At 45.9% G+C, this 13,180-nt stretch overlaps 1 protein-coding gene across 2 annotated transcripts in view; it reads left to right on the forward strand.

Moving 5' to 3' along the window:
- Positions 1–11,533, forward strand: part of jph1a (junctophilin 1a) — an 18,048-nt gene extending 6,515 nt beyond the window's left edge. Inside the window, exons 4-7 of one of the 2 annotated variants that reach the window (XM_029147321.3) lie at positions 5,033–5,151; positions 8,129–8,865; positions 9,020–9,113; positions 9,258–11,533. In XM_029147321.3, coding sequence (XP_029003154.1) covers positions 5,033–5,151; positions 8,129–8,865; positions 9,020–9,100 — 937 coding nt within the window. In that variant the 3' untranslated portion in view covers positions 9,101–9,113; positions 9,258–11,533. Of the gene's footprint in view, positions 1–5,032; positions 5,152–8,128; positions 8,866–9,019; positions 9,114–9,257 lie in introns of those variants that run through there. The other variant, XM_055508155.1, reaches the window with a different exon arrangement.
- Positions 11,534–13,180: the final 1,647 nt, after the last annotated feature.

The raw sequence follows: 13,180 nt of genomic DNA on the forward strand, positions 1-13,180 counted from the left end.
AAAGGGATGCGTGAAATGACAAAACGCTCACATGTCGAATGACAAGAAGACCGGAGTCAGCTCCGCTTCTCTGTACCTGCCACCACAGCTCAGTGTATTTTTAACACCCGGATTCTAACGTGTGCATCTAAATCTGTCCAGCCGCTGACTGAGTGTCCAGGCTGCTTCGACTCCAGATGTTCTCGTATTGGATTATGGAATTATCACTCCTCCTATTGATTTGCAGTGTTGCTTTGCCTTCGTGCGACCACCGTTGTAATCGCTTGCATAGATTATACTGCGTGGGAACAGACCAGAACTCTTTGTATTGTGGTTGATTGTCGTATTTACTTCTGTGCAATGGCCATAAACGACGATTGTGCGAAGATGCATCCCAATTTTTTTCAGTGTGGGCAGACGTAACCAAACTGTAGCGCTGCTTCTGTCAGCGCTGAGGAGGAAATTGATGGTTGTGTGCACACGGTTGTGTGGAGACAGTTGGTTGAATAGTGGCAGGAGATCGGAGAGAGAACAGACCATAATTAAAACTATTCCTTAAACACGAGTGGTTGCCAGGCGATGTGACCTTTACCCGCACAGGTCCATCTTCGGATGCTGAGCCTCGTACCGCAGTCCGTTCGCGTGTCTCGCTCGCCAAGTCGTGAGCTGTGTTGCTTTGTTGAGGTCCGTTCGTATTCATGCCGCGGTCGTTGTGCGTTTGTGTATCCACGGACCGCCGTGTGGGTTTGTGCTTTTGTGCATTTATAAAAAACAGGTCAGATGCCTGGTCGGACTGCGTTCTCAAGTGGCTCTGCGGTTGCCATGGTTACCACCTAGCCACCATCATAATCGTGTGAGCCATTTGTTGGAGGACTGATCTTTAGAAAGTAGCAGTGAAGAGGCACGTTTGGTTTGGAAACTGTTGTTATTGATCCTTTAAGGCATCGTGTCCATCTCCTGTTGAAGACTCACAGCAGAATAATGGAATGTTTCAGTTGTGTTGATGGATAAACACAAACACACTCATCCCCTGATCCTCCAGTCATCAGAGTTATCCTCTGATAACCTCAGTGAAGGTTCTCGTCAGCTTTCATGCTTGTGTGTGCACACAATCGTTTGCATGAGAGGCGGCTTACTTTAGGTGTAGGTCGAAGCGCTTGTGTGTGATTCTGTGTTTGTGTTTGCATCTCACGCCATGTCATAATTTGCATCAGGGTTGCATACGGGTATGAGGATAAGTAGTTTATCCTATCAATCCTTCAGTTACCGAGGTAACAGCAGCTGCTGAGAGTAAACCCAGATGGATGCCGACACACAATGGCCCGTTCCTTGAATAACAATTATTATTTGATCATTTGATCAAAGTGTCTAATTGTGTAATTATTGTTTTTTATTGCTTTGCGTTAAAAACTTGCTCAGAAGCAGCCTTTTAATCCAGTATTTACCAAAAATGTATATGAAATACATTTGCAAAGCTCCTGAGAGGAAGCGTCAGTGGGAGATTAGGCCTGTTTGTAATCCACAGCCAAAATGTCAGTGGAGTGTAGGGATTTTTTTTCTATTTAATCAAAACTGATTCTTCTTATTCTTATTCCCAGAAATCTGATCAGAAGTCTGTGTTTGTGAGTGCGTCTCTGCAGCCTCTGCTCCCTGATATGTATTGTTTCATGATAAATAGAAAGGTGGAGTCATGAAGCTACAGCTCAGACATTAGTCCAATGATAGGCATGATACTAGTGTAGTAAGGGCCTTGTTCTCACTGTTTTATTACTTGTTGCTGAGTACTTTGCTGTAGGTACCTTCGCTCGGTTTCTTCTGTTCTTTTCCTCTGACACATTTATTCATTCCCCGACAGCTGCGTTTTGTTTCCTAGTTATTGTCTTGTTCTGGTTTGCTGCCTCATGCTTCCACCCTTGCAACAGTTTCTCCACGCTGCCTCCTTGTGCCGTTGCTGGTCTGATACTGTAGGAGATTCATATTCATTATTCATATATTTTACTGTGTGGCATTCATGCCACTGTGTTGCACCAGAAGGAGCAAAAGAGATGGGAAAAGGCCCAGTGGTCTGGCCTTGCACCTCATCAGGGGGTCCTCAGATGTCAAACGCTTGACGCACACAACACTTAACCGCTTACTATCTATTAGCCGGTGCCCTGATGCTGTCACTACACAATACCATACCTCACCCTGCAGGATAAAGTCAGCTTATCTTAACGCAACAGCCTCTCTGTCTTAACATTTAAAGCCTCATTTGCTGCAGTCATTGTCCCCCCACTCACCGCACACCCCCCCGGTAATGTGAGCTCACACTTCAGCCTAGGAATAATTCCTGAATTATTTCAGAGTCGGTTTCAGGCAACCACTAACGCCGTTAGTCATGCTTGAGTAATCCTGAATTAGCACCAGCCTGGAATTCAACGGCTAGAGACAAATGTCCAGGGCACGCGGCGCGCTAACATGTGCAGACGTCCTGCAATGTCCTGCAAGAACATTTGGGCCCAGGGACTGTTTGGGTTCGATAACCTTAGCTTGTTTTTAACACAAGACATGGCTGGGGCTCATCTTGCATCTTATTATATGTTAGATCCCAGTCAGCATTCCTGTTTCCAGCCTTGGAGCTTGGATAGGGTTATGGAATGTGCACGTATGAGCCCCCAATACCTGGAAGCTTACGGCCCCATGCATGCACAGCTGAGCGGCTCTAAATACCAAGGAGGGTCTACCTTTACATTGTGTTGTTCCTTATGACACCCATACATGTACATTCTACAGCACCTGCCACACAGTGTCAAACCCACTGAATGCTTTGTCACAGTAATGACACCAGCCAAGGATTTGACTAACCCTTCATCAGTAGCACGTCACCTTCCTTCAAAACCAAGTGAAAAACCTCGTTTTGCCCTCGGCCAGGCCGGAACACACACGAGATGTGAACAGGTGGTGCTTTATATTCAAAGGCTGCATTGGCTGCAAGCAGAGGGGGCCTGACGGCTGTCTGAGAAGTTACACGAGTCCAAACTTTCCCAAAGGTTAGTCATGAGCGCGCGTGAGAGCGTCTAGCCGGGCTCCTACTGTGTCTGCAGCCATGAACACAATGCAGTCGACAAACAGGCTCCGATGCGTCGCCTGCAACGTGGCGTTCAGCGTCGCGTACGACCCACACAGATGTGCCTGCTGCCTTCGTTTAGCATGTGCAGCGCGGGCGCTAAGTGCTCCGTCGCGGTTCGAAGCCGGCCGCTTTAGCGTTTAGCAGCTAAAGAGGCAGCTATTTCCCCCCCAGGAGCCGGCGGAAGCTAAGACGGAGCTAAAAGCAGAGCGGACGGTGGAATGTGTTGATGCCGGTTGCTATAGGACCAGAAGTGTGCATGCAATGAAATTTACCAACCCTTTCGTCTCTCCTCTCCGCGTGCCCATGTTTTCTCGCCTTCTATTTCACTCTCCTCTTGTCCTGCTGCTCTATCACACCTTCTACCCCCATCATTTTCTGCCTGTCACCTCCCACCACCAGACACCGCGTCTCTAGCAGTCTGCATTGCTTCCTCTGTGCCCACTCTACCTCAAAGGCAACTGTTAATATCTTTAGGATATGTCCTGGGCATGCTGTATACATCCGTGACGCATTCATGCCTCCTTTCACTTGACGGCGCATTGCAGAAATAGAAGCATGTCTGTCCTTGTGGCAACAATGTCTGGCAAGTGGATGCCGGAAGTATGCGTGTGAGGAGTGTGATGTAACTGGAATGCTGTATTGACAGTGAGGTGCTCTTAACTACGGGAAGACCATCAAGTTATATTTGCTTTTAGCCGCCCCAGAGAAATTCTTGCAAATAAAAAGTTATTGTGTATTACATGACTTACTGTGAGGAAACTGAATATTCATCTCCAGATGGTCGCTGGTTTCCAGAAGCTGCGCTGTCCATGAACGCAGCCTGAGTGTGTCCTTTGTCCGTGCACGACACTGGGCCTTATTTTTGGAGGGGAAACTGCCCATCTCCCAAACCAGCATATGGGTCCTCATGCATTTTAATATCTGAGCTTGTCAAAAACAGAACAACCCCGAGTCCAAGGACAGAGAAGAAGCTCCAAACGGAGGCGTCTGTTCTTTGGGGGTCACTCTGCAACAAAGACACAAGCAGGGAGGAAGAGGAGGAGCAGGGATGTTGGGAGGGGGTGATGGAATGCAGGGTCAATAGATGGATGAAGGCGCATAACGTGCAGAAGCATCCACTCATTGTCTGTACAGTTAGCGGCTAATCCGCCGGTGCTTTGTTTATTCAAGGGATCGTGGTGGGAAGACGCGTCCTCCGTCCTCCTTCCCCAGTGCGAGCAGCGCACTCACCCGCGCGTCGTCCCCCGTCCCCTTTCGCTCTCACCATGGTACGCTCCCATAATACCTCGCAATGCTAACGCTAAGCTCACATTGATCCCGAAACATTTGACTTATCTGCCTTTTGGTTTTCAGCATAATACAGTACATAAAGACAAGCTTTTGTCAAGCTGGATGAAAAACTCTATTGTGTGTTATCTATATTCTCTTTCTATATTTCTTATAACATTTCCTGTGGATAAAAGTTGTTTTCAGACAAGGTTTTGTCCAGTCTTCTAATTTGTAGTATTCGCATGGGTCCGCTTCATAACTTCTGTCTCCTAAAACTACTGTATGTTGTATTTATTTGATTTGTGCCACCTGATCCAAGCCTAAGCCGCCTCTATGCGGCAGCTCTCCCCTGTGGTCCAGCAGCAGTGCAACACTCCACGCTGGATTAAGGTCTTGCTTGGATGTGTTTGTGCTCTATTTGGAAAACCAGGATTTGGATTTGAGATAGAAGCACATGGAGAGGTGTTATGTTCTGCCGGAAAGGGACGGGCTGAGCGAAAGGGCTCAAAGATGAGGAGGGAAATGGAAGGATGGAAGAAGACATCAAACAGTGATTCCTCTCTTACTGATTCATGTGTAACAAAGGAAAAGTAACAAGACTGTTTCTCCTTCTAACTCATCAAACACTCCTAATATTGTCTTTTTTTTTGTGCACGTGTGTGTTTATTCCCACAGAACAGCCCACGCCAGGACAAAAAGCGAAGCCGCCGATCAGGCTGCTCTCTCGGCTGTGCACGACTCCGAAATCGCCAGGGCGGTTGCTCGGGAGCTCGCCCCCAATTTCTACCAACCAGGTAACCTTTAACGGCGGGGTCTCGCACCCAACACACGCCCGTGAGTCTCTGTTGTGCTAATATGTGCTCGCCACCCAGCTGAAGCTGGACTGAAGACGGTGTCTAGTTTAAAGGCCTGTAACAGGTTGTTGTGCAAAACCCTTCACAGCTCAGGAGCTCGACGCTGCACTCTTTAGTTCTTTTACAAGGTAACCTGAGTTTTACAAGGCAGTAATAAAGAGCAGCATATTATTGAGTTACAAACAAATCCAGCAGGGAGAGTCAGAGGAGCCTCTGTTGGGTCGGATCTTACTGGCACGCTGTTCTGATTGTGCACCGGCTCAATTAGTGCATGGTGATGACTTTTTTGTTTATTTTTATTTACAGTGTGCGACGTATACCGGCCTCTCCTCTGGCACTGCGTGGTGTATATTTAGCCCCGTGAGCCGGCCGACCTTGGGCCCCGTCCAAAAGGCCCCGCAAAATAGTGTGTGACAAATAGAGTGACAATGGTGTCCATTCAAGCATGTCCCTTCACTAAGCCACAGAAACGGGCGGCCCGGGCCAGACGCCGCGGCTTGTTTGTGTTGTGGAAAACGAAGGTCATGCTTGGCAGACCCGATGGTTTCTGGGTTCACAAGTCGGCGCGGAGAGAGTGTTCTTGCCTTATAAGTCGGATCATGAATGAGTGATGGGGTGATGTTATAATAAGGGGCAGCACCGGGGTTTGATAGCTCGAGCAAAAGCCTGTTGCGGTTTTATTGTTTGTTCCTTCCTCTGTTTGAAGCAAGAGTCGTCGCTGGTGCAGGAAGGAAAAGCCCTTTAATTTCACTTATCATCATTTGTGTGACTTTAACAAACTCACCTCATCCCGCGGCATCTAATACATCCTCTATGGTAACAACTATGGGTCTAAACCCCTTGTTGTTTGTAATTGACATTTCGGACTCATGGCAGATTATCGCCCAGATTGGGACTGGGCACTTCAAAAGGAAGAAGAGGGTCACGGGGAACAGGACCCTGACCTTCACGATTGGTTCACACACAGCAAATGGTTAGCGAGGCGTGGCCCGGGCCTGTGACGTTAATTGGGTTATATTTGGTGCCAGTGTGTACTTGCTGTGGTCTAATGGAGACATAGCTGGAATCCTTGTGCGCTGAGAGGAGCTGAGCCGCGCTCTCGCCCCTGTGTGGGGCTGACGCAGAGCAGCTGTCCCTTCCTTTAGCCGGTCACTGGAGGGGACGGGGGCTCGGGGGTAACAGGCCCTGACAGAGATCTCTTACTGCCCTGTCTGACCCAGTCAAGGTACACTCAGACCAGGTGGACCCATAAAACGCCGGGGTCTGTCAGTGCTGAAACCCAGACATGAGCAGGTGCTGCTTTTAACCACAGTGGCAGGTGTCGAGAAGTTTGTCTTACAAAAGCAGCTCGAGTTTTGCATTTATTAATATTTGAAATTATATCTTTTATTATAAATGCCCTTTTTCTCAGAGTTGCACAAAGACGCCAGTTGCATTCTATCACTCGCCGCAGACAGAGTGACCTGGTTTACTTGCATTTTTTATCTGTGAATGCAAATGTGTGTGTGTGTATATGTTCAGTAGTAGACGTTCTCTCGCCAATCAGCGACAGCTCCCTCGGCCCATCTGCCAGGGTGAGTAGGAGGAAGAAAGAGGAGCTCCAACAAGCTACAAACTGAGTCATCAATCTTAAATATGAACGTGTTAAACATGCTGCGATTACAACCCACAGAACAGACATATAGAATATAATGAAACTGAATATTAATAGTGGTAAATACGTAAAATAATGCAAATGTTGGACTTAATGACTCGTGATCCAAACAGAACTCATACACATTCAGGTCCCACTGAAGCTTGTAGATGTGTGTTTACTCAAATATCCACAGAAACAGTCAAATTTAATAAATGTTTTACTTTGCTGCTTGAATTGCAGTGATTTGAGGCTACTAAGGCCCAAGCGAGAGAGGGGCTGAGGGGGGGTTTGCTTTTAGAGGCGAGAACCATTTGGAAAATGCCGGGAACCCATCACAGGAATCTGTCCCCAACAGAGTGGAACTGCTCAGACCTGCCTAACTCTTATTGAATTATGGTGTGAAATTAGGACCAGTAGATACATTAAGCCCTGCAGACGTTCAAACGTCCACCCATCGCTTTGTAGTGGGACCGATAATAAAACATATTAAGAATGCCACGCGGCTTAAAAATACTTGAGGCTTACGAGTACCAGGGCCTGAAAACCTTCTGTGAAGAGGCCTTTTACACTCGCGTGGGATTGGATACACTTGTTCCCCTGTGGATGTGATGTGTGCATAATCGTTCCTGGACGTGATAAGTGTGAATAATAAATCTAATAACTAATTAGCATTGAATGAGAGCGTGCAAATTTTTTGGACGACGTTCTGTAAGAGACACCCCACATCCGTGCGATTGATCTGTGACATGAGCCCGTTTTCCAGACCAGCACTTCGGTCGCTAACAAATGCATCAACATGAACGCGGCGAGTCATGCATGTTGATGTGCTAATTACCCTGCGTCGACTGAGTATATAGAGTCCAATGGTTGGCTGAATTGCAAAACGTCTGAAAAGTCACGGCTTCCAACCTGATCTTTGAGCACAGTATAAGATCCCAGTATAAAGTACATGATCTGTGTTTTTACTACATACAAAACCATGTTCACCTTCAGGAGAAGGTCGGACGCAGTGATGTGCAGTTTGCCTTTAACTCTTTTAGGCCTTTAATGAAAATAACAGATGAGGAGACTAAGTGATGATGAGGATGAACCTGAAGATGATGCTTCCTTTGTGGAAGGATGTTGACGGCCCTGATTTCACTCAGCTTCACCCTCTTCCCTCCTTTAATCTTTGCCGAATGGCTGCCTATGTAATATGCATATGTTCATAAATGATTTATTTGTAAAGGGCCAGCTGTAACCGGCTAGTAGCATGATGTGTCTCCTCTCTCACCTCTCCAGGACCTGACTACATAAAACAGCAGTTAAAGGAGCCAGTGGAGATTAAAGAAGTCCCCGTTGAAAAAAAGGAGAGCTCCCCGAAGGATTCTCCGCACTTTTACCGTAAAGGTACAACTCCCCCCCACTCCCCCGTGGCTAGTCCTGGAGGCTCGCCTCCCCCCTCGCCTCAGTCTAGCAAGAAAAAAGGCCAAGTCGCCAACAGCAGCGGCAGCCGCAAAATCAGCCGGGAGGAGAAACCTTCTCGCAAGACGAGCAAACAAGAAGAGAAGCCCAGTCATAAAACCAACAAGGACGAGCGGTCCAGCAAGAAGCAGAACAAAGAAGAGAGGCTGTCCGTGGTCGATGGGCCCAAAGGTTCTCACGTGCATGCCGAGGCTCCGCCTAAGCCCGCTAAAGCTCCCCAGCCCCCCCCCACGTCCGCTCCTCCACAGCCTCCTGCGATTCCAGTCAACGGCGAGCTCCACACCGAGTACCACAGTTACTACGTCAAGGCCCCTACGAGGGTGCGCCCACCTCCGGACCCCGAGGAGTATCTGGACGAAGAGCCCAGTGCCCTGGCTCTGGCACGTATGCCCCCGCCGCCCCCTAAGTCCTTTAGTACCCCCACTCCTAAGCCAGCCTCCACAGCGGAGAGCAAGAGCGACACTAAACTCAGGAAGCAGGATTCCATAAAGCCAAAGAGCCTCACAGACACTAAGAAAGCCAGTATGGAGATTGCAGAAAGCATGGAGGAATCGGTAGGTAGAGGGGTCTTAACCTTACATGAGTTAGACCGTTCATTACAATAATTTACATTTCTTTCCCTTCAATAGGTTTTCAACTGTAGACGATGTTGTAGTTGATGTTCTCAACATATTATTTGAGATCTGATCTTTATCTCCATTCTCGCAGGGCCCTAACTCGGTCCTTGTTGCTATGGTAATGCTGTTGAATATTGGCCTTGCTATTATATTTGTCCATTTCCTGACATGATGCTGTTTCTCGGGTAAGTTTTTTTTTTTCTTTCTCTCTTTCACTCAAACAACTAATTGATCTCCAAAAATGCATCTGCCCTCCCTCCTCACATTCTGCGCATCCCGTGTGCCACAATGTCTCTAAATGTGACAACCAAAACTGTCTTATGTTGCAGTGAAACCATGGCAACCGGTGCAGTTGCATCGCCGGCCTTGATAATTAAAGATGGCGCCAGAGAGACGTGGGGGGTGGCCGTAGGTGTTTGAGAGTCAGCGTTGACACTGAAGGGAAGCGGCAGGAAGGCACCACCACCACCACCGACCTGCGAGGGGCCTCGTCCATGGCCAGCCCCCGTCATCTAGCACTCCCTCGGCTTCTCCGAAAAGCTGAGGTGAAATGTCGTGTCTTGTGAGATTTTTTTTTTCAAAGTTTAAAAATGCAACCAAGCATACGCAGTCTGGAAAAAGAAGTAACTGAAACCCACACGTGTGCTGATCCAAGCACTGGGTCTCTGTAGCCCACTTCCACTGCCTTGGCAGAGATGGGGGCTGACGGGCTTTGCTGGAAGAGAGTGTGGAGATGCACTTTTAGATGACGGGAGCAAGCAGCTGCCTTTCTATTTTGCCATCTGACGTTTTGATGGGGAGATGTGAGCCCCGCGGCCCGGGAGGGGTGTGTGTGTGTTGGGGGGGGGGAGTGAAGACAGCCGCCATGGGAGCGTGCACGGGTGCTCTGAGCAACTTTAGGGGTTCACAACACTTTTGCAAGAAGTAAGTGAGCGCGGCCGTCGCCAGCAGTCGGTGCTAGCACGGTCACTAGCCAGTCTTACTCTGTTAATCCACTCATCACCTTTGTGACCCAGGATACACTGCTCTGAAACACTCCCCGTGCATGGTACAGTTTTAACATTTAGCTTTTATTTGTTTTCTTTTTGTCGTATCGTAGCTCTGTCCATTGTTGTTCTCTGAATGTTGGTCGAAAAAAGCTTATAGGAGTAAAAAGGAAGTTTATTTCTTCTCAGAATGACTAAACCAATCTGTTTTCCCTTTTATTTTGAAAAGTCATTGGAATTAATTTCACACACTTCATCAGAATTTGACATCACACATTCACCTTACTGAAAGTGCAATATGTTTTATTTTTTTAAAGGAAAATTATATTTTGCCAAAAAAAAGTAGTGGTTGTAAATGATAACAATGTTCCATCTATTTTGTCAGACACATAATTTAAAGCCGCTCGCTTGGAAGCACTGTGAGAGTGAAGTAATAAATGTCTTATGTTATATATTAAATCAGATAGGAAAGGTATTGCGGAGACTGTTTCTCCGTTTAGTACAGCGCTCTCATGCTGAGGGGCCCTGCAGCGCTCGCACGCTCACGACCCTGGATACAAACGGTCTTGCTGACATTCACAGTTGAATATATTGAGGTCTTGGGAAACGTGACACCAGGGAGAAGGAGAAATGCCTTTAAAAGTCTTTAACAGTAGAACTGTTTACCTCATAAAACCGATGAGGACAGAGGGGAGGGCGAGTGAGACCATCCTTGTCTTAACGTAGTTATGTGTGTGTGTGTGGGGGGGGGGGGGTCCTCTGAATCACGCTTTCAGCTTGCCTCGTCGTAGCTGCTCGTAGTCTTCGTTGCAGGTGTGGCATGAGTTTCTTTGAGTTTAAAAGTGGTTATTTATATTTCCTGTCATCACTGCAAAGATTAATTATTTATTCATTCTACTGCAGACGTGTTTATGAACAGTGGTCATCATAAAAAAGGGCTTTGATTAATATGACTTCACGGTGACGTTTCACGGCATTAAACTTGACAACAGTGTATATTCTATTACAAAATGAGCAGCATGCTTCACTTGAAGACTGGAATCCACTGAAAATCTGAAAAGTCAATGAAAAGATAAAGACCAAGAAGATGAACGATCAAATCCGCTGCTGAATAACATGAAGTTTCTCTGCCCTGTTTCTGTTCGTTACCCCACCTTCACACAAGCATGGTGAAGGCCGGCGTTTAACCAAACAGCCTGTTTATGGGATATTTTTTTGAAAATGCAAGACTGCATGTTGGGAAAATTTATATATAGATTATTATATACTATTTGTAAAAATTTTTACAGAGCACAATACAGAATCTGGTATGAGTTGGTATTTTTCTAACAATTTGCACACCTGTATTTTGACAATGAATAGAAGTTGTTTGTAATTGGTAACGTAATGCACATGGTAATGTTTGAAAGTGGAAGAAAAAAAACCTTTATTTCTAATTGGTTGTACTATATGTACCATTTAGGGACGTGAGAGGCAGGTGTACTTGTTTGAGTAATTTGGCGTACGCAAGGAACTGTAGGAGGCTTTTGATATCCTGAGGTTCATGTTACCCCACTGATTTGTGCAAAGTCGTTGGAGATGAAGTTAAGTGTATAACAATAAAGATGTTATACTGTTAACGTGCAGACTGATTGCTATCTTCATTTTGTATGCGCTCTCGCCAACGTGCATCACCATCACATGTGGACTTTCTTATACTTACTTGAAAACACAAATATAGTGTATATATACAAATATACACATCTATTAATAACCCATATATATATATATATATACATACAGCCCACAGGTGGATTTCAAATGATGGATGCAAAGACTGTCACTTGTCTTATAAGACTGTTTTAAATTCCAGTCTCATGTTCTCTGGTGTGTGTGTGTGTGTGTGTGTGTGTGTGTGTGTGTGTGTGTGTGTGTGTGTGTGTGTGTGTGTGTGTGTGTGTGTGTGTGTGTGTGTGTGTCCAGGGTTCGTCGTCTCATCTGTGCTTTGCCTCCCAGCAGTAATGGCCTCTTGGTGACCTTCTCATAATGAGATCCGGGGGGAACAGACCAGGCATCAAATCAAACTTTTTTTTCTCACCGGGGTCTCACATTAGCCGTGTGAGCGCAGGCAGGTGCCCCGGTTTGTCTCGGGTCAGTTTGTACTGTTTCCACTGCTGATCAGCATTGGATTAGTGTAGCGTTACACCAGCACCTGCTAGAAACTCCATTTCGTGCACTGGTTGTACTCTTCTCTCTGATGCCACCAGGCGGCACTGATCTTGCAGCATCTCTTGGTTCTCTGCAGGAACTAAGTGGCTACATTCAACCTTTTTACTTTCATGTGCAGTTTTAAAATTACCAGGTGCCATTATTAGCAGTGGGAGGGAATATTACATGTGTTACTGTGTAATCCTGCCACTTAAGACGCATGCGTGAAGCCGAACTTGTCAGTAATAGTATATAATATCTCTGTTACTATTCTCATATGGTGCAGCAAGCTGGACAAGATTTAGTTGCACAAGGAGTCCTGGACAAATATAAACCAAAACCTTATAAGCGTATCCTTCTTTCTTAGAGGCCATTTTACAAATTCTAGTGACAGCAATAAGTTCGATGAGGGCCGCGAATCTAATGTTGCCCATGATGAGACACATGGAGCATTTACTCTATAAGCAGGACTGTGGACAACAGTGGCTCAGACTGTTTAAGGAAGTGAGCATTGGTTTCATCAATAAATCATTAATCCATAAAGATTTAAATTGTAAAATGCATCTACTCTTAAAGTTTTCCCCAGTACATTTTAAATGTATTTTTTTAAATAATGCTGATTTCAGGTCATCTTAACTGAATGTATTCATCACTTTTAATAATTATTTTATTTACACTCTAAATTATTTCAGTTACTTAGTCTTTTTGTGAGGGCTCACTTGAGCTCCTCACTTACTGATTGGTTTAATAAATTAAAAGTTTTGTTCCTTTTTTGTTGTGCCTGGGAGGTTGACTTACATCCACTGAGATGAAACCAAGAGTTTCTTGTGTGTATACAACACACTACGCCCTTTCTAAGCAAAACGCAGCTTGGTTGTGCTTCTAAAATGGGATTAAGGCTTGTAAGCAGTGAGAGCGTATCAGTGACGGGCATTTTTCAAAACAGTTGCTAAGACATCAGTATTAAGCAGATCGTCTTTCCATAACTTGCACAACGACTTAGCTTAGCATGGCTTCGTCTGATATATTTACACAAAGACGTCTCAGTTATATTATCATAATGCTGTAAACCAGCTATC

This window comes from Betta splendens, chromosome 4 (genome assembly GCF_900634795.4).
Source record: "Betta splendens chromosome 4, fBetSpl5.4, whole genome shotgun sequence".
Taxonomy (NCBI): domain Eukaryota; kingdom Metazoa; phylum Chordata; class Actinopteri; order Anabantiformes; family Osphronemidae; genus Betta; species Betta splendens.